Source organism: Phoenix dactylifera, chromosome 12, assembly GCF_051530095.1.
Source record: "Phoenix dactylifera cultivar Ajwa chromosome 12, Ajwa_hap1_PhDact_Kaust_v1.1, whole genome shotgun sequence".
NCBI lineage: Eukaryota > Viridiplantae > Streptophyta > Magnoliopsida > Arecales > Arecaceae > Phoenix > Phoenix dactylifera.
The window spans coordinates 26,925,577-26,946,344 of NC_143201.1; the positions used below are offsets into that span (position 1 = coordinate 26,925,577).

General features: G+C 37.7%; 1 protein-coding gene across 8 annotated transcripts; it reads left to right on the forward strand.

The window, feature by feature from the left end:
• Positions 1-619: 619 nt before the first annotated feature.
• LOC103700827 (mitogen-activated protein kinase 1) lies at positions 620-16,478 on the forward strand. Of its 8 annotated transcripts, none has more exons than XM_089926509.1 (14): positions 782-952; positions 3,014-3,078; positions 3,542-3,669; positions 3,759-4,499; positions 5,048-5,229; positions 5,323-5,378; positions 5,454-5,862; positions 5,983-6,285; positions 6,433-6,906; positions 7,018-7,147; positions 9,396-9,533; positions 13,080-13,412; positions 14,806-14,986; positions 16,084-16,478. In XM_089926509.1, the coding sequence occupies exons 9-14, from the start codon at positions 6,662-6,664 to the stop codon at positions 16,254-16,256; spliced, it is 1,200 nt and encodes a 399-aa protein (XP_089782635.1). In that variant the 5' UTR covers positions 782-952; positions 3,014-3,078; positions 3,542-3,669; positions 3,759-4,499; positions 5,048-5,229; positions 5,323-5,378; positions 5,454-5,862; positions 5,983-6,285; positions 6,433-6,661; the 3' UTR covers positions 16,257-16,478. The 8 variants fall into 8 exon arrangements, with proteins under 8 accessions (XP_089782637.1, XP_089782634.1, XP_089782633.1 ...); XM_089926506.1 differs by having other exon boundaries at positions 5,454-5,725; XM_089926511.1 differs by lacking the exon at positions 3,014-3,078 and having other exon boundaries at positions 620-952; positions 5,454-5,725.
• Positions 16,479-20,768: the final 4,290 nt, after the last annotated feature.

Consider the following 20,768-nt stretch of genomic DNA (forward strand, 5'->3'; position numbering starts at 1 on the left):
GGTCAAATAATTTACATTCTTGTTGAAGGTAATAATGTCTGCATAATGTATTCCTTCTATCAGCAATTTAATTAACAAAAGGCAAGTATGAATAGATAGGTCTTGTTAAAATCCATTGTTAAGCTGAATTATGTACCTCTCCGTAACCATAACCTCTCCTCCAAGCCTGGCTTCAATATTCAATATATACTGCATTCAATATACTCGGATTAATTAAAAAGAAAACTTAAAATTAAATCACAGATTCTTGCACTCATGTATTTTCAAAATAAAACTTATAATCAAGTTATCACCCTATCTTAACAAAATGATTTTCACATAAAATACTATTGTTCGGCTTTCGCTAGAATATTGTGGCATTATAGACATTTGACTCTTTCGATATCAATTAACATTATAATGATCAAAAAGAAATTCTTGATCCCCATTGTATTATTTCCAAGATTTACATTGTAATAGGGGTGGATGGAAAGGTCATTCGCAACAAAGTGTAATATAAAGAACTTAACTATTTTTTTCAAAAAAATAAAAAAAGGTACATATAAAATATGAATAAAATTAAAGGGTTGGAAGGTAAGTTTATAAAATTAAACTTAATGGAGCCGGTAACAGGCGGAAGACAACAAGGAGGAGGTGAGGGGCGTGTACCATGGATGGAAGGCAGGTGTCGACGGGAGCGTCAAAACAAAGCAACAAGAAAGAAACGTCAAAACAAAGCACTAGCGCGTCTTTTAGCAGCTCCCCTCCCGGCCGAAGCCATATCATTAATAATCCTGTTTATATTTAGGGGCTTCGCCACCCATATTCGGCTTCGGGGGGCGGAAAACGATTTCACCGTGCCACCGCCTCTAAGAACTCTCTCCCCCTCTTTCCCTTTTTCTTCCTCTCTCCTCTCCGTGTTCATCATCGGGGTTTTTGATTTCCGTTGGCTCGAGTTCGAGATTTTCGCAATGTGAGTTCAAGAATTCCTCGTTCTCGATTATTTCATCTGTTTTTCGTATCTTTTTTCTTTCTCTTTTTTTTGGTCGATGAGAATAAGTTAGTTTGTGATAGATATTTCATAGATTAGCTCTTGGATTCTGTTGTTTCTTGTTTTTTCCTCGCTTTGGGGGATGTATTTTTCAAAGTTTTGGATCAGTTGTCCTTTCTTTTGGGTGGGGGGTGGCGGTTAGGGTTTGCGGAGCCTTCTACCGGCTGAGTGGAAGCATTTGTGGTTGTGAAGGTGTTTTCCTTTCCGAGTCCGAGCCACTTTGATGGAGATTAAATGGCGCAGTAAAACTTTCTTGTCGAACCCTGATCGAAAAAAGAAGGTATGATGGTGGGACTTAAACCAAGGACTGACATTGACCTCATACCATTTTTATATCTCCTGTAGAAAACTTGTTCTTGATATTAGAATGTGGTGTTATGCTAATTGATGAGAGAGAGGATAGGGCTAACTGCTAAATTGGAGCCACATAGAAAATCTTGAAGGATGATTCTCGGAGAATCTGAAGAATAATAAAAAAAGGTATGCAGTTTGGAGAAAATAAAATGAAAGTGAGCCACAGTCAAAAAGGATGTCTAAGAGGCAATAAGGCATGCTAGCTAGTGTTAATCTTAAATTCATATTTCTAAAGAATGAGGAGAAAAATGATTATAGGAATTAGATCAGTTGGATGAAGTTGAGAGATGTTTTTGGGGGTGTTAGAAGCAATACATGCTTTTGGAGAAAATATTATAAACATAAAATACAGGTTCTAGTTCTGTATGCATGAGAATGTTGGGAATAAGAGGGTCCAAGCACGAAAGATGAACAACAACATGGATGTGAATGAGTCAAATTCTTTGGTCAGAATTAAATATGAAATTTAATTCTTTTTAAATTTAAGGAATTTAAAATTTAATTTTCAAATTTTTTGATGTCTAAGATTACGCTGGACTTCATGGTTGAAATATGAAATTTAAGGAAATTTAAGAATTTGATACATTATTAGTATTCTTTTGCTAACTCTAGGCTAGTAGGTTGTTACAAAAGATTTTTGATAAATATAGTACTTAATTAAGAAAGTAGGTAGGGGTCTTAAAAAAAGAGAGGATAGTTTAAATAACATGAAACAATACATATTTTTTGACCACTTGATGCATGGACTAGATCTCTAATTCACATGATTTTTGGTGTGTAAGCATTTTAGAGATAGTTGATCATTGATGTGGGACCTCCATTGTCCATTATAGACCTGGCCAAATCAAAGTGGGATCTCTCTCTCTTTCTCTCTCTCTCTATATATATGTATGTATGTATTTATTATATATGTATATATATATACACATATAAAGTTTATTTTTTTTTGCTAAACTATAAAGTTTATTTTGTCATCAAGAAACAATTTATATGTTTTATTTCTTCTTTTTTCTTGGGCTGCCTTTTAGTTTTATTAAATATTCTCAAGTTCCTTATTCATTTAGTTGGGTCTCTCTCTCTCTCTCTCTCTCTCTGCATGTCTCTGTGCGAATCATCTTTCTTGTCAATTAAGTGTGTATTATAAGCTGGAATTGGTAATTCTGGTTGATTTTGAGCTGAAGATTCATATAGTTGTCTATAAATGCAAACTATTTTTGACCACTAAGGAAGACTGTTATGCTTCATTTAAAAGTTCAATCTGTATGTATGATGGTAATACCTTTTAATGAAAACTTAGGCCTGCATGCTACTGCAAGCACTTGCTAGTGCTGGCTTGACATCAGTTAACTGATTCAAGTCATCCATAATCAGTCTTGTTCAGAGACATGGTATTGTTTGTATGTTTCTTTGCTACTCTTTTGATGGAGGCTTTCTTTGCTGCTCTTCTGAACTGCTATTATTTTATCATTTTGTGTTGTGGTTGTTTCATATGCATGCAGTACATAATATGTTTGAGTTCCAATCCTTGAATGTTCTATTTCTCTGGGATTTAGATGATTTCACTGAATGTTATCCCGAAGTCTCTTTGCTCATCATTATATTTGTCTGACTGAAAAAACTTTCTGTTAGATGACACTTAATGGAAAATTTTCCCTGTGACAACCAGAGGAAGTGCTGCTTTTGCATTATGCCTGGTAAGCGTAGAACTGCATATACTGCATAAACTGGATAAACTGCATCTTGTCTAGAGTATACCTTTGAATTACTTTTAGTCTAGTCTCTTAAAACTGCATAAAACTGAATATGGAATTATTATGTACCATATATATTTTGGGACCTGCACCCTTCTTTCTGAAGGTAGTGAACTCTGCAAGTTAGTCACCTTTTCTTCCATGGTACTAATTTACCATTCTGCAACAGACTAGTTGTTTAGTCATAATCTTAGTTGATTGAGCCTTCACTCACCACCCTAACCCTTCTATCTCTTTTTGTTACGTTTATTAAAAAATAATGTGCCATATGATGTTCTGTTTCCATTTTTTGGTGTCATAGTACCTAACTGAATTTCATACAAATCCATTTTCTGCTTTCCATTTCTGATTTAATTGTCTTTAATATATCGTGATTGAACTGAGTGATCCCTTATGACTCTGGCAGCTTCTGATTCAAGGTCAGAGGTATTTCTGCTGTCTGGATTTCCTGCCTGGATTAGGTCTGTTCCTCCTGGTTTCCATCCTAGATATGTAGATGACCAAGATCAAGCTTTTTCAACCTTACACATTCTGGTTAGCTTTTACATTTAGCTGGTCTATAACAGGCAGTGATAGCTTTTTGTCATGATGGTAATAATTATATTATTGCTCTCACAATGCAGGCTCTATTGCTCAATAACAGATTTCTGGAAATTCACTCTGTATAAATTCCTCTCAAGAGGTTCCCAGATATAACAATTATAATGATCTTCAGCTTAATGGTTCTGCAACAGTGTTACTTTGTAAAAGAAAACTGCCACAGTCAGTGACACAGTGACTTCTCCTATCTCTAACTCGATCAATGTTGCCAAGGCTGACCAGAGGCTTCATTCTGAGGCAAGACTGGGAATTTTGACTCAAAATCTGGTAAACTTTAATGAATCAAAGCAGGAATATAGCTTTACAGGATGCAGTGAAAAGTTATGATGGGGCATGGGGATTGTCCTCTAATATTGGCAGTCCAACTGCAATGGAGTCTGGGGTTACAGGCAGAGGCCAATCCGCTTTGGCTGAGATTATACATCTTTTAGTTCCTGATTCAAAGTATGGATCTCAGAGACCGTGTCAAGAACATGACAAACCCTGTTTTCAGGTTCCTAATTCTTCTAGATTGTTGTATAACTCAGCAGTACGGGCCAAACTGAAGTCCTTTTTTGCCTTTGAAGATGCTTCTCTCAATGATGCTATGGTTCATAGCATCATGGCCTTCAATTAAACTACTCATGTCAGTTAATGCAAAAATTATCCAAGTTTGTGAGACTTGCCATTCTGGGATCTGTGGAGTTGTTTAAATTCCAGATGAGGTGATCTACTGAGTTGCTTGGCTGTAGCTGTTTCCAGCTAAATTGCTAATGACTTCTATGGTAATTGTTCCTTGTCGAAACCTCGTGAATGCAAACTTAGATAACTTGGCTTCTGACAAATCTCATAGGTTTGGAAAATGCTTTGGATGATTTATGCCTTCTGTACAGTTACCATGTGCGATTAGCTCTCATCTGATTTACGAAATCTTATTGCTTTTTATACATGCATGATTACAAGTTTTGTATCCAAGGTTTAGTGTTCATCATTTTCCGTGGTGTTGCCTAGAGTTGCGCCGGGTCTGCGAGGATCTTAAAAGAATTTGCAACTCCATTTGGCAGTGAAGGAAAGATATTGTCACTGTTATTTTTATAAATTTTTAAGCCATGAGATACTCTTAAATGATAAGGAAATGGAATTGAGGTGACAAACAAGGGTTCTTCTTCGTCATAAAAAGAAGAAGAAGAAGAAAAGTGTGTTTTCTTCTATAGGTTGGTCTAGTAAAGAGGGAAGAACATTTAATTCAAGTTGGTGCATATTGATTTGATAGCTGCTGGCCTGTCATCAAAATTTTTATCAGCATCTAACAAGAAGCTTCTCTTTTCTGCAGGTATATCCAACGCATGTATCTGGATTCTGGATGGATGGAAAATGGGGTGATGATTCGGCCTTTTCTATGCTGAGTCTTGGAGACTTGCAGAATTCTCAAGCAATCCTGTACGCCGTATACCCAAGAAGATAGACAAATAAAAAACCCTCATTTCTAATATCAACTGTTTAAATGACTTTCAGGTTTACTTTGTCCCCCATATCTCTATATTAGGTCGGTACATGAAAATTCTTGCTTGTTTTCGTTATTTCGAGTGCACATTTATCGTTGGACAGGAAGCTGGGATTGCTGATCTGCGATCTCCAAGTTATAGTAAGGCGGTGAGCTCAAGGTCAGCTTGCGCAACTTTCCTGTATTTCTGGGACCGTTGATTTCCATAACAGACTCGGTGCTGCAATCTCTGAAGGTAACGTGGGAGACTCGGTATTCGACGGAATTACTTTTTGGTGTCGTCGTGGCACGGCATGGACCTGTGCCTCCGCCGTTTGCCCTTTTTAATTGGCCGGTGGAACGGATGAGATGCACCGAGCGAGTGTGGCACTTTTTTTGCCAAGACTGCTTCCATTGAATGCCTCATATCTGGTGGGGCCGCTTCACCTTCACTTCCGGACGGCCTTGATCGTGGAACCATCAAAAGCATCATTTACTTCCAACTCTCATGATCCATGTGCTACTATGGTATGGATGCGGTTTTATGAATCGGATGCCATCGATGCGGTGGGAGCCCTTCATGCAACAGCTGAGCTGTGCCCCACGTATTTTGGTCCTCTCTTCCCTAATCATCATCACCGGTCTCCTGGTCTCCTTCCGTATTGGTATCCGACCTAAAACAAAAATAAATAAATAAATAAAAATGGTAACGTTTGAGGTGTCAGCGTACTTCTTTTGTTTTTTTATCCTCCTAATCTTTTTCCTCGGTTTGGCCCACCAAGCAGGCAAGCAGCTGTTCGCCTCACGTCGCCTGCATCCGATCTCGATCGGACGGCCACTGTCTGCGTGGCCACCTATTGTTCCTCCGGCGCCAGTCATTATAGCGTGCAGAGGCGCTACTCTGGGTTCTCATAGGCCCGTGCCTCGATCTGTACCGCCGACGGTCGCATAATCCAATCCGTGCACTCTATAGTCAAAGGGACTTCGCCGCCCCTCATCATCACCATCCGTCTCCCATCTCCCGAGTCCTTCTGCACGACACGTCAGCGGCACCGATGGCATCATCATCATCTTTGCTCGCACCAAGGGTGAGCGCCCCCATCCCCCACTTTGCTGTTAGCTCCAAAATTCCCATTTCATTGCGAAGGAGTTAAAAGCGGACCTCCCAAGTCCCAACCCACAATCCAAATAATAATAATAATAACAACAGCTGAATTAATTACTGAACTTCGTAGGTTTCCTCCGTTTTGGCGTCTTCCGCATTTAGCACAGGGGGCACGAAATAGAAGGGGAAGAGCTCACAAATAATAATGAAATATTAGATCTTCGGGAGTTGAGGCTTGAGAGGGGAGAAGAGGGACAAAGGGGGGACGACTGAGTGGATCGAATCCTCGGCGGTTGCTGCTGCTGTCGCTGCTGCCTTTGCCTCTTAGGGTTTTTTTTGGGGGATCCGAAGAGGAAGAGATGGATGCGGGAGTCCAGCCCTCGGACACCGACATGGCGGAGGCGGGCCCGCCCCCCCAGCAGGCTGCAGCGCCGGCAGCGGCAGCTGCAGCGACGCCTCCACCCGGGCTGGAGAGCATTCAGGCGACTCTCAGCCACGGCGGGCGCTTCATCCAGTACAACATCTTCGGGAACATTTTCGAGGTGACGTCCAAATACAAGCCCCCCATCATGCCCATCGGAAAGGGCGCCTACGGGATCGTCTGGTACTCTTCTCTCTGTTCGGATGCGTAATTTTCCCAAAACTATCCTTCTTTTGCTTGTGTTTTTTGATCTACGGAGATCGCTAAACTTCTAGCTCTGTTCTGTGGATTTAGCTCCGCTTTGAATTCGGAGTCTGGAGAGAAAGTGGCGATTAAGAAGATCGCCAACGCTTTTGATAACAAGATCGACGCAAAGAGGACGCTCCGTGAGATAAAGCTTCTTCGGCACATGGATCATGAAAATGTTAGTGACTTTCTCTATATCTGATCTAGAAGTGAACATATTAATCTGTTGACTCGGAAAATCTTTGGCTGTTTCATTATGGTAACATGGTGCCTGCCTAGATTGGTGTGATATCCATCCTAGGATTTTTGTATGGCAACTTGACACTTTTGACGAGGGTTTCTATAACTAGGCAAAGCTCGTTGGCATCAATTGCTCGGGATCGATTGTCGTTTCTGATGATGTCAATGAGGAATCTTCTGCCAGCCATCAGAAATTAGTATTTACTTAAGATTAAAAATGTGATTTTTATTTTTGCCGTGATCGAAGATGAAAATATCCATATGCTATACGTTGCCTTCTGATATAGCAATCAGGGTTGGGGAGGGAGTAAGATCAAATACCTAAGGAATAACAATAGGAAGGCTGCGCTGGCAAAATTGAGCAAAAACAGCAACTTTTGCTATAAAGGTTAAATCCTCTTGGTTCAGACCCTTAAAAAGGGTAAAAAAGAAACCTGCAATATTTGTGTGTGTGTGAGAGAGAGAGAGATAAATGAAAAGCACTTAACCCAGTTGCAGGGCAAGCAATAGACAATCTATTAAATAGGCTTCTTGGTCGGACCAATTGGATCAGAAAGAGGACTTGGAGACATTGAAAGAGATTAGATGATACAGCAGGGTCTGCCTTGCTAGCTCTCCTATTTGCCTCCCGTACCGGCGTACCGGGAGGGGTGGAACCGAAGGTCTTTTGTTGTCGCCTCGTAACTCGCTGGTTCAAAGCTTTCATTACTCTCTATCTGGAAATAAGGAGTGCTACCGCACACATTTAGGGCACCCCTCATCCTTTACTTGGACTATAAGAAGTCGGAATGTAAATTCAGCCAAGCTAGGCGGGGAATCTGAGTTTACGAGAGTTGGGCCATCCAGTTCCATGTCCCAGGGTCTTATTTAATCCGAAGAATGGAAAGAGGGCGGGCTTGACTGAAACTTTTTAAGCACGGTCTCTGTACATTAGTCACAAAAACATTTTTTTTAAAAATACTATTTGAAATTAAGGTTTTAAATTTCATGGATGGGGTTGTTACGGTTTTTCTGTGGAATGGGATTGCAGTCATCTCATCTCATCCCGATACTTAGGACGGGGAATGTCCTAGATACGTCAATCGTGATGTTAGGATGATGGTGGTACCATCCCGTCTGGCACTTATGACAGTGCACCATCTTGGCATTCCACGAGGAGAATCACTGAAATTTGAAACCATGCTTGAAATCAAATCGCCAACTAGCACTTGAATTTTGCCACGGAACTACAAAGCATCTTTCAATGCATTCCATGGTACGTACGGCATCAATCTCATGCATATATATATATATATATATATATATATATATATATCACTTCAAGTTCATGAGCACTTCAAGTGACATCCTTTATATGGTTATTTTTGGATTTAATCTCTTTCATTTTTGTAAGTATTGTTGATGCATAACTTTGTAGCTACAATCATGTTCATTAGATATAGATCTGATTGTCTGACCAGATAGCAGTTGAAAAGAAAAAGCTTCTGCACACTTACATTAACCAGTTTCTATGAACTGTGAACTATTAAGATTGCTAAATTTATTTTTCTTCCACTTTTGAGGTGGTATTGTTCTCAACAATTTCATTGATACTTTTAGTTCCCATTGAATATATGAAGTATTCACAGATACACTTGATTGCTCCACCCAAGTGTTTTTGGCTCTTTTTAAACCTAATCGGTGTGGGACCTCTTCTACTTATTTCCTGTTAAAGTAATTAGGTATCTTTTTTCTGAGGCAAAGTACTTAGGTTATCATTTCAGGCAATGAATCTATAATAACCTTTTGAGTGTTGGCACCTCTTTTATCTATTCCGGTGCTTTTGATTATTCAAAGTATCATGCTTTATAAGATTAAGATTATCAAAGTAATTCTCTATTAGGCTATTCTTACGGTCAAATTTAATGAGGTTAAAATATCTCAGTCATATTTTTTATTTATGTACAATAGTTAGCAGTAATATCTATCACAGTTGTTGCTTCTTCTCGCAGCCTCATTTGCTTAATGTTTAGTAAGAAAATAGTATGATTTTATGTAATGCTGGATCTTAGGCAAGAGAACATGCTTGCCTAGTGACAAACTGATTTTGTTGTGGGAGGGGGAGTCTGAGTTTTACATGTTTGTGTCACATACGAAATCTGAACTTGGTTCCCTTTCTGACTTTGTCCCATACATCTGCAATGCAGGTTGTTGCTATAAGAGATATAATACCACCTCCTGTGCGAGAAACATACAACGATGTCTACATTGCTTATGAATTAATGGATACCGATCTCCATCAAATTATTCGCTCAAATCAATCTTTGTCTGAGGAGCACTGTCAGGTTATGCTAATACAACTTGTCTTTTATACAAAATAGGGATTTTTTTATTGTTACATTATGCACGATTTGCATTACAATATCAATGTGTCAGGCATTATAACAATCCAATATAACTGTTAGCAATGATATGCCACCAAAATCATGCCACTGAGTTCTTTCTGATCATTAACTTGAATTCTCATCCTGCTTCGAGGGCTCAAATATGGTGGCTGATTTGGCTTTGTAAATGGATACTACTCTTACTGTATTGTGCATCATTGCTTGCAATACAAGTATATGCAGATCCTTTATGGTGGCTATGAATGCAATGATTCTTGTGGTTGAATCACTGCTAATTCATAAAAAAGCATTTTTCGCTTTACCCTTGTGCAATTAAGTAAACTAAGTGATTGGCAGATCTTTAATGCATCCAGTTTTGTAGAATGTCACAAGTAATAGCTTTTGAATTGAGTGGCCTCTTGTGATACCTACTTTTAGTGTTGCTTGAGGCTCAAATTCTCATTGGTAATGCTACTCTAGGCTGAAACTTAGCCTATGACAATCTTCATTAAGGAGGCTTCCAATATGGGTCAGAAAGATATTCTAGAAAATAATAATGATTCCTTCGTCTTTTTGGCAAATAAATTCTAAATTTTTGGTGAAGGAATCAATATCATAGAAAAGGTTGGTGTAGCATCAGTAAACAAAGAGTTAAAATTGCAGTAGATAATAATAAGAGGTAGTAGAAAATCAAACAATGATGTAGAAACATATTACCATTTCCAAAGATATGGATGCATTGGGCCTACGGTGCCCAAACATAAGTGCACAACCAAAGATGATGCCGTACCAATTATCCTGATTCTATCCTCTTTTTTATTTTGATTACTTTGGCTGGTAAGTATATTACTTTTAGTAAGATTTATTTGTGTAGTTATATGCCAAAATAGATCCTTTACTTATTTAGGTTTCCATATTAAGAAACATTTCAGTTAAGACTGTAAAAGTTGAAAGGAATGTAAATGGAGACATTAATTTCGAATTCTTCTGTGGTGAAATAAAGCTTCAGATTTATTGGTAGCGCCGATGAATAAAAGAGCTCACACAAGGTACTGAGTTGTTAGGCTTCCTAGAGTTGGATGTCACTGATAACCCACATTTCTGTATTTTATTGACTAAATATTTTAATAACAGTTTTGAGATTGATGCAAGTTTTGACTTCCTAATATTTGCCATGGGGGTCATTTTAGTTTATCATTAAAATTGTTTTAAGAAAAAACAGCCATAAGACAAAGATTTACATGGATAATCCTTAAAATTTTATATCACACTGCACCCAAGTTCTCCAATTGCTGTGATATGGGCACCATCTTGTTGGGTGACCAAAATGAAGATGAACCAAGTTCTTGGTTTATCTGGGCCGAAATTGAAAGACAGAAGATTTTGGAAAGAACTATTGTATTTTGAGATCGGGGCTGATATAAGCTGCTATTTCAAAGCATTCATGTGTATTAGATTATCAGAAAATCTATTAAGGTAACAATACAAACGTACAAAAATCTCTAGGAGTATATTGATATTGTATTGACCAATATCTCGAGATATATAACTTATATCAACTGAGATAAAGAAGACCATCATTTCAAATATATTGTGCTTGTTGATACCCTGTACTAATTCAATCTGTTATCTCAGCTAAGATATTGATCTAGGTGAAAACCTTGGATACCCCATTAAGAGTTTGTCAATCTTCATTAAAGTTGATCTAACATAAACCAAGGATTGCAATTTCTTGTCCAAAAAAATGTGCATATTGAACTTCTCTCCCCTTCATAGAAAGATTGCTAAAAATTTTTCTTTCATTAGTGGTTGCTGCCTGATGACTTCTCAGTGTATTGCATGTTGCATTAGAACTCAAAGATACCTCCCCCCCCCCCCCCCCCCCAAATCCTCTCCACTCTATATCTACAGTAGGCAGAACCTTTATGTTTCTATTTTAACGGTCTCTCTCACTCTCATATTAGGAGTAAGAGAGAGAGAAATTGAATTAGTTGCAAGTTGCAACCTTCCAACAAAGAGAACATCATATATCATAATATTCTGAGATCTTCACTGGTGCTAGTGTCTTGACAATCTCAACTTAAGCTCACAAGTATTTCCAATTACTTAGATAAACTTGGGTGTGAGCAATGCTGTTGTCATGTGGTTCTCATTAATGCCAAGCGTTGGCATAATTTGTTATTTTCTTTCTGTATGATGCTGTTTGCTTATTATCATATTGTATGGGATTTTTTTGAAGGGGATAAGTTATCCACTTGCTACCATAAGTAAGCTGAACTACATTAATGAGTAGCATGAATTCTTTTGTCAAACTGGCAAGCTAAAGGCTAAGAAGTAAAAATATGCACCTTACAACCACCTGAGAACCAACACAATGCATGTCCATTATCCTATCTCTGTAAATCATTTATATTTCCCATCTAATATGATCGATATCCAATTCTGTTACTTCTCAGAGGTAAGTTCTGCACCAAGGGGAACTTCCTATCCAATTCTGTTAAATTTCCATTTTTTGGGATGTGATAATGATTAAAGAACGCAACAAAATCCAATGTTTTGATCTATTTTGAACTTTCTTTTGTAAAGGCAACAGAGAAGGTTGGTTGAGGTCCAGATTCAGGAAAAGGTTTTTGTGTTTATGTCTTCATTAATACATAAGCAACATGAGGATTGCCTAAATATTTTCCGGCAAGGGTGTTTAAGTTCAACCATATGTTGGTCGCATTGTTTCTCCACGAACTTCTGAATACACTGTTAAATTTCATATACATGCAATATTAGATATGATGATACTGTTGGAAAAAGGAAAAGTGACACCTCCCACACTTCAGTCAAATGTTTTCTTGTTAATAATTTCACAAACATTTGGTGGGGTTTAGGGAAAGCTTCACCTCCAGTTGAAAGCTGCTTTGGACTTTCTAGACTCCCAGGCTTCTTATATTTTCAGATGACAGTGAACACATCAGTTTGTTTGGTGAAGCCTGAGTGAGTTAAAATTGAAATGAATAGAGTATCACATGATCATTCCTAAGTTCAGCGAAGATGAATGATAATATGATAAGCTGTTTTTATGTTTTCTGTACGGAAATAACAACTCTGATGAATAAATATCCACCATAACTCTGAGCTGTATCTGCTGAGCACCTCAAGAATTGCAGTAGGTATCCTGCTACATAAGTTATCACTTATTTGAGGAAGCAATGGTCATTGTTTGCAATCTGCTAAACATTCTATTGTGCACCATTTACTTTGATTCTTCAATGATGCAAGGAACTTGGAATATTGATACATGAATATCATACTATTTATCTTTTCTTGCATGTTTCTCTGGATGGACCAGCATTCATGTGACTCCATTTATTGAACTCGTGACTTTCAAACCTTATACTTTGAAAACCATACTATTTTGTTACTATATCTCCTCCGCACAATTGTGCATAATTCAATATTTTTGTTATTGAGCAAGTAACTCATTTCATGTGTTTCTTTCCCTGTTTCTTTATGCAGTATTTCCTTTATCAGATCCTTCGTGGATTAAAATATATACATTCGGCGAATGTTCTTCACAGAGACTTAAAACCAAGCAACCTCCTCTTAAATGCTAACTGCGATTTAAAGATTTGTGACTTTGGACTTGCTCGTACTACCTCAGAAACTGATTTCATGACAGAGTATGTTGTAACAAGATGGTATCGGGCACCAGAGCTGTTATTGAATTCTTCAGAGTATACTGCAGCAATTGATGTGTGGTCTGTTGGCTGCATTTTTATGGAACTGATGAACCGGAAACCTTTATTTCCAGGAAGGGACCATGTGCACCAGTTACGTTTACTAATGGAGGTTAATCCATCTCTTTTTAACCTTGTTTCCTATCCATTATCCATCACCTTTATTGAGTTGTAGAGGGAATATATTTTCCAGATCAAATGTCTTCTTTTTTGTCCCTGATGAGATGGAGTAAGGCTTCATGACAATATCCTGATAACATGCTAAATTAGTGCTTGCTTAATTATTACAACATACCAAGGCAGTAATAAGTACCATATGAAAAGTATGAAATAATTAGATAAATGGAGGATATATGGGAAGATTTGAAATTGCTTATAGTTACCAAAAAAAAAGAATGAAGACTTTTTTAAATGTGAGATAAAAAGCAAAGGATTCAGAAATCCAGTTCCAGTGCTTAAGGAAGTTACTGTTTCTCTTGCTTGATCTTTGATCAGTTTTTATTTCTTAATTATTTGATGGATTTTGGCGTTTTAATGTCATAGTGACCCTATATTGCTTGTCCTAATGCTAGAAGTTGGTTGTATCCCGTCATATAAACCAATCAACCAAAAGGGTGGCCAGAATTATTGGATAATTTTAATATACAGACATATTCAAATGCTGATTGAATGATTATGACGTATATATCGATATCTTACTTTTGGATCTTCATTAAACTTTTTGTACAGCTAAAACATGCTTCGTGTCAACTGTTAGACTATGCTGCCGGTAATTAGGTGGTAGGTCTGCTATTGATATTCAATATCAAATGGTTTTGGTCCAATACGTGGAACAAATTGATTGGCAATGTTATTAATGTATGCTTAGCTTACTTTTAATGACAAATAACCTTTACACCTTATTAGTCTTTAAGCTTGATAACCATTTAAGTATAGCCATCAAATCTTGCCCCAATTATTAGGGGAAGCTTTATGAATCTTGTTTACTAATTTTCCTATTAAAGGTCGTTCTAGAGTTATTGCAAGTTCTGCCAAATCTTTTGTTATAACTTCGATCTACATTAACATTTATCTACTTCTGCTCTTCTAAGATCCTTTATTATATGTTTGAGAACCTCTTCTTACTAGGGACTCCTCTGAGCGTTCTTGCACATAATTGATGGTCTCAACTCTCAATCTATCCGTTGTCATTTGGTTCATAAATGGTGCAAAATCTATGCCTCTCTAGTATACTTCTCACTCTTACCAAGACTTTGTTGGCTAATTTATTGATCCATAACACTATTCCAATATAGATGGGATAAATCAGGTAGGTTTTAAGGGTCTTCTAGAACTTAGCATTTTGACCAACCCTGTTTTATGTGTCTCACAGTAATGGTTTTCTGTGCACATCATGCATAACTATATTATGCATTCTTCTGCACTGATGCTAATGTGTTACTGATGTTTCTGCAATACATGCTAATACATGAGTCTGCTAAAGTTATTTGTGTTGCACCATGCAGCTTATAGGCACTCCAGATGAGGCTGATTTGGATTTTGTGAATGAAAATGCAAGACTATATATTCGCCAACTTCCTCGTCATGCACGGCAATCCTTCCCTGGAAGGTTTCCCCATGTCCACCCTTTAGCTATTGATCTTGTTGAAAAGATGTTAACATTTGATCCTAGACAGAGAATAACTGGTATGTTCATTCTACATATTCTGCTTGTTTCTGGATTAAATTAATCTGTAACAATGATAAGAAAAATTAATCAAGTAAAATATACCTTGCTGAAAATCATACTTCTGCATATAAGTTGCATTGGTTTTTTACATTATGAGTGCTCAAATTTGAACTTTCCCGATGCATATATTTTTTACTGAAGAGGTGAGCCTTGGTGCAATGGTAAGGTTGCTCTATTATGTTATGGGGGTTATGGGTTCGAAATATGGAAATAACCTCTTCACACATGGGGGTAATGCTGCATATATCTAACCCTCCTCAGATCTTGCAGCTGCAGGAGTTGTGTATTAGGCCACCCTGTTTTTATGTACAGTGCTAAACATCATCACAAGCAGGCTATGCTTAAAAAGAAAAAAAGAGACTGAGATCTGCCACAATTATTGTTGAGTCATTTGGTACATGTTCTTAGAATATTGATATCTCATTCCACGTACCTTTGGACACAATTCATTCAATTGCAATTACCTTGTTTTAAACTTTTTTTTTAAATTTAGAATAAAGTTCTAATAGGTGTTCTTTTCCTCAAAATGCTCTTTGTAGTTTTAACACTGTCCTATCTTTTCCTCAAAATGCTCTTGTAGTTTAACAATAACCCAGTTTAACTTTGCTGGCCCCAGGAGTGCCTTTCACTGGACCCAAAAAGTGTTGACCACCATGCTTGGGATGGTTCACTTGACTAATCAGCTAATTTAACTTTTACCTCTCTCTCTCTGTGTGTGTGCGCGCGCGCGCGCGTGTTATGCGTCTTACATTGTCTTTTACTCCTTGTTTGGCCAAGGTGGTTATTGATTTATTAAAAATGGAGGATGATAGACTGATTTTTTGTCAAAGTAAGATTTTAGGAGCTCTGGTTATTTGCCTATCGATAGCTTTCCTGCTCAGTCCTGCTCTAGTGGGTCTTTTTTTTCCCCGTAAACCTCTCTCTGCAACCTTTTCTTTATCTAACTTTATATCATTATGAAGATTGATTTTGTTTCAGCAGATTAAACATATATGCTTGGTCTTCTTGGCCTTATGTTTGCAATCTTTTGGTCTTCACTCTCAATTTGTTGCAGTTGAAGATGCGCTTGCACATCCCTATTTGGCATCTTTACATGACACTAGTGATGAACCAGACTGCATGATGCCCTTCAGCTTTGATTTTGAGCAGCATGCTCTCTCAGAAGAACAGATGAAAGAGCTAATCTACAGGGAGGCTCTCGCATTCAACCCGGAGTACCAACAATAAGAGTTTCCAATATCCTATTTATTGACCCTTTGATCAGCGCAAGTCGTGGTTTTTGCGTGCAAATATTTGCTACTGATTCCTCAATGTATATATGCTTCACCAGAGAGATTCTTTTTGGATAGCTATGTTCTGAAAGGCTGTGGATATTTAAGGGCAATTGTATGAATGCTTGTGCCTCTGTATCATACTTATTTTTGATTATATAAATCTGACTTCTTTTAACTTCTCTAGCCAGAGTGTAATCAGGCTTATCACTCGAGGCAGGCGAATGCTGACCAAGTGGAGAATCCACTTGAAAGGTCTTAATGGAGATGAAGAGAAGAAAGAACATAATGGTGCATTTTGATTGGCAACGGAAAACCAGTTGTGAAGGCTTATCCCGGAAAAATGAGTGCTAATTCTGGCAGCTTAAAATTCCCCTTTTCTTTTTTACAGGGGGAAAAAAGTGCTACCACATAAGTGGGATAGCTTCCCCTTTATAGGACCGAGGTGTGCCTTTTATAAGCGCTTAATCTTTACTAGGTTTTGCATCTCTTTGGCTTTGCTCACCACTCGTGGGCCATCTCTGACCTGAGGTTGATAGGCTCGTGCAATGTGTCATTTGCCGGTGTGAGCTCCAGTTATAGAAGAGCTATCGGTTTTATATAGTTTATTGGAGTATACTATATGGTATTTTGTTGAGATGAATGGAGTCGTTCATAAGGCTTTTCCCTTGGAGAAAGATTTTATGATATTCTTCTAGATGAATGGAAATGCTCTATGAATCCTTTGCATTAAATAAAAGGCAAGATTTTTTTTTTTTCTAAATAACTGAGTTCTACATCTAGAAATGACCTAGACAATTTAGAACCCAGAGACGAAAGCAAACTATAAAAAGTTCCCAGACTTGAAACTGACCAAAATAAATAGCATCGATGAGTTTGTGTTGCATTTCCTCTGCTGCAGGTTGGCACGACCATATTCTGCCTACTGAGAAGAACTTAGGGCTGCTCAGTTGACAAGGACTGGTTGCAAAGTCTATACTCGAATGAAAGGGAGAGATTAGATAAAGCCTAGCATTCTTGACGTATGCTATATATATTTCTTTATATATTGTGCATGTTTAGTACGAGTCTCTTCTTATATCATACGCTAAACAAGTGGTGTACTGGTCGGTTGTTCAGAATGACCCGTCGATGAGGCCAATAAATTCAGCCGTATTGGCTCTAATCGGCTTATAACCATTTTGGCTCGCAACGGACCAGTGAGTTAATCATGGTTTTTAGGTTTTGTTTGTTAAAAAAAACGTAAACGACTTTCTTCTCCAGAAAAAAAAAAAAAAAACAGAGAGTTGCAAATAGTACGTCATTTAATCCAAAAGCAGGTCTGAATTGAATCGTCATGTCATGGGCGGAGGAACATCTTCACTTGTCTTTATACAATATATACATACAGGGAGGCAATTATCATAATCATTGAAAGGTATGTTGATTATTCATATATTTTATTATCTAACTAAATCACTTAGGTTATTAATGGATAATTGAAAACTTTTATAATTGTTTGAATTCATGACATATTTATAAATCAGTCGATATTTCTTGCTAATCCTTGTTACCGTAATAACCATCACTTTCTTTTTCTTTAATTTCACTTTTCTATTCCCACTAATTTTACATGAAATACTTCATGGAGACGCTGTATACTTTGAGCATTTTTCACGTAAGCTTTCCTTGTTAATTTCCGAAAGTTGAGATATTTTTCTTTTTCTTCTTATGGGGAAAGACCCATGGATGCTTCCGTTCATAGGGTTAATGAACCATTCAAAGAGCTTACAGCGGAAGCTGCAAAAGAAATCACTCGCAAGGAGATGGAGATCCTTGGACCAAATTTTCTACAATTCTTTGATGGATTACAACGTGTTTCCCATTCACCACATCTTCTATCACTACAATCACATTTGATCCAATTATTTAGTGGCATGCTATTGGCAAAAGCTTCCAGCCAGACCCCATGCCGGTACTTTCTTTTCTCTAGTTATTCCCGTGGTGCATGGAATATAAGTGTGGCGGCGTAAGGGGAAGTTAGCACAAAGGCATGGGAGGGGAGCTCATTTTTGAGCTCATGTACAATTATTTATATGGATGGAAACATGGGCTAATGAGTGGTGAGGAAAGGAGGAATAAATATGTCCGGGCGAATAGATTCCCAACCAGGATGTGTGAGAACTAAGCAACGACCTTGTTCGGTTCCTTTTTAAAGAGAAATAAAGTTTCTTTGAAGGAAAGACCAACGACAAGAAAGAGAGGATAGGGAGGGTGCATCGGACTGTTTTGGATATTTCAATAAGATTGGGTCGGATATTTTGTATTTTTTAAGAACTTGTCCAAACTCCATCCAACTGCTAGTCTTTAGGCTGTAGAAAGACAAAAATATTTATAAAGATTTTTTTTTTCCTTTCTACAGAATTTAGGATAGGTGGTATTTGGTTCATATAGGGTTATGCTTAAATGGATGGTCTAATCTACGAATTTTACAGAATTTTTAGTACAATTCTATAAAAGTATGCAAATAAATATTTAATTATAGGAATGTCCTACAATTCCGAGACATGGCAATATTTCTTCTATTTTTGCACAACGGGAGCTAATCTGTTACATCTTAAGTCACTTGGCAATGATTGAGTCAAAATGACGGTATGGAGTTATGCTTATATTTCTACCAACAATATTTCAGATGATCCAAATTTTGGGCCATCAAAGGGGATCTTCAGCAGCTCAAGTTGCAAAATTTTTTATTATTTTTTATATGTGGCAGTGTCTTTATAGGACGGAAAGGATTGCAGGTTAGCTGCAGCTTATCATTTATTTTTTCTTAGCCACTCTTGGATGAAGACCCAAGTGGATGACAAATTGGAAGTTGTATCCCACTAATCACAGTTGCTCATTTCCGCAGGCTGTGCCGAGGAATCAGACTTGAGAGGAGTTGATGGTTTATCATGGAGCTGTAATTAATTTGCTATAAAGTTGAGCAGAACAACTAATTTTATAGCTCCAAGTACTAGCAGTGGTCGGTCATATGAGAAGCAGGGAAAAGCTGGGGTTGGAGCAAGTCTGAAATGCATCGGAAAGCATTCGACAATTAAATAAAAGAGTTGGTTGTCGAACGTTTTCCTGTCGGCTATCACGTACATTGTTTATAACATGTCAAATAATTTTTGGTGCTTTTCTTTCCTTTGTTAAGGACAACATAAGCTGATTATGTTGTCACAGTCTGAATATAACTTTATGCTTTATCTTTAGAAATTTTAATTTGAGGAGTTACCAAAAGCTGATCCCATTATACACTTGTCGATTAAGAATAATACACTTGAACATGGTTGTATGTATGTATGTATGTATGTGTGTAATAGAGAGGTGCACCAATCATCACGTAAGGCTAAGAATATGTGAACTATTAAGTACGAGGATGCTGCCATGCTAAAGAGGAAGAAAGAAATAACAAAGCATGAGACCTTCAGGCCTTGTGAGAAAATTCAATAAACATACTTCGGCACACCCAAACTTGGGAGTATCAAATCTGGCAGAGAGGTAAGCAGCACTAATTTGGAAGAGATAGCCATTGTTAGAGCAGAAAAAGGAATTATGTCCCGTCACAAGGTATTGTCAGCTTTGAGGAGTCTTCTCTGCCTTTCTAGGATAAAAAATACTCCTCACGGCTTTGTCCAAAAGGCGCCTCGCGAGAGAAAGAAGATGGAGACCCCTTATAAGCACAATTCTTTTCACTACTCAAGCAATATGGAACTAAAGGTTTGTGGCCTCCCTTTACACCCCTAACACTACCTCCGAGTGAGAAAGATTGTGCAGGGGGAGGTCTACGCACCTGGAGCGCCCTATCTGTTAGAACAAGTAAAAGGGGTTGTATCTCGTCCGAGGTATTGTCCGCTTTAGAGAGTTCCTCCTACCCTTTCAGGACGGGAGATACCCCTCACAGCTTTGTCCAAAAGGCACCTCGTGAGGAAAAGAAAATGGAGATCCCTTATAAGCACAATTCTTTTCACTACTCAAGCAGTATGGAACTAAAGCTTTGTGGCCCTCCTTTACACCCCTAACAACCATTAAATGGGTGACTGACAAATGCCTAAAATGGTTGAGGGACTCCTGCTGGGTTATCAAATAATCCATTCTTAAGAAAATGAAATTAAAGAAATAGCCAAATGATGAGTTACTAGGCATGTGTCTGGTGCGTATATATGTGTTCCTAAAATAATTCTTGTTTAACTACAAATGATTCCAGCATTGTCGATATTATTGGTCCTTAAGCTCTTTTCTCATGGAGTTAATAACAAAAAAAAATGCCAACTTGATATGCTTATGGTTTCTGTCATCTTCTACTCTTTTTGTAGACTTTTCCATCTCAATGGAAGCTTTCTTTGTACAACATAATGTGCATTGGGGCCCTCGGTATTAATTAAGAATCTTTTGTACTTTGTGGCTTATGGATGCTAAATCTATACTTTGTCTGTACACTCGT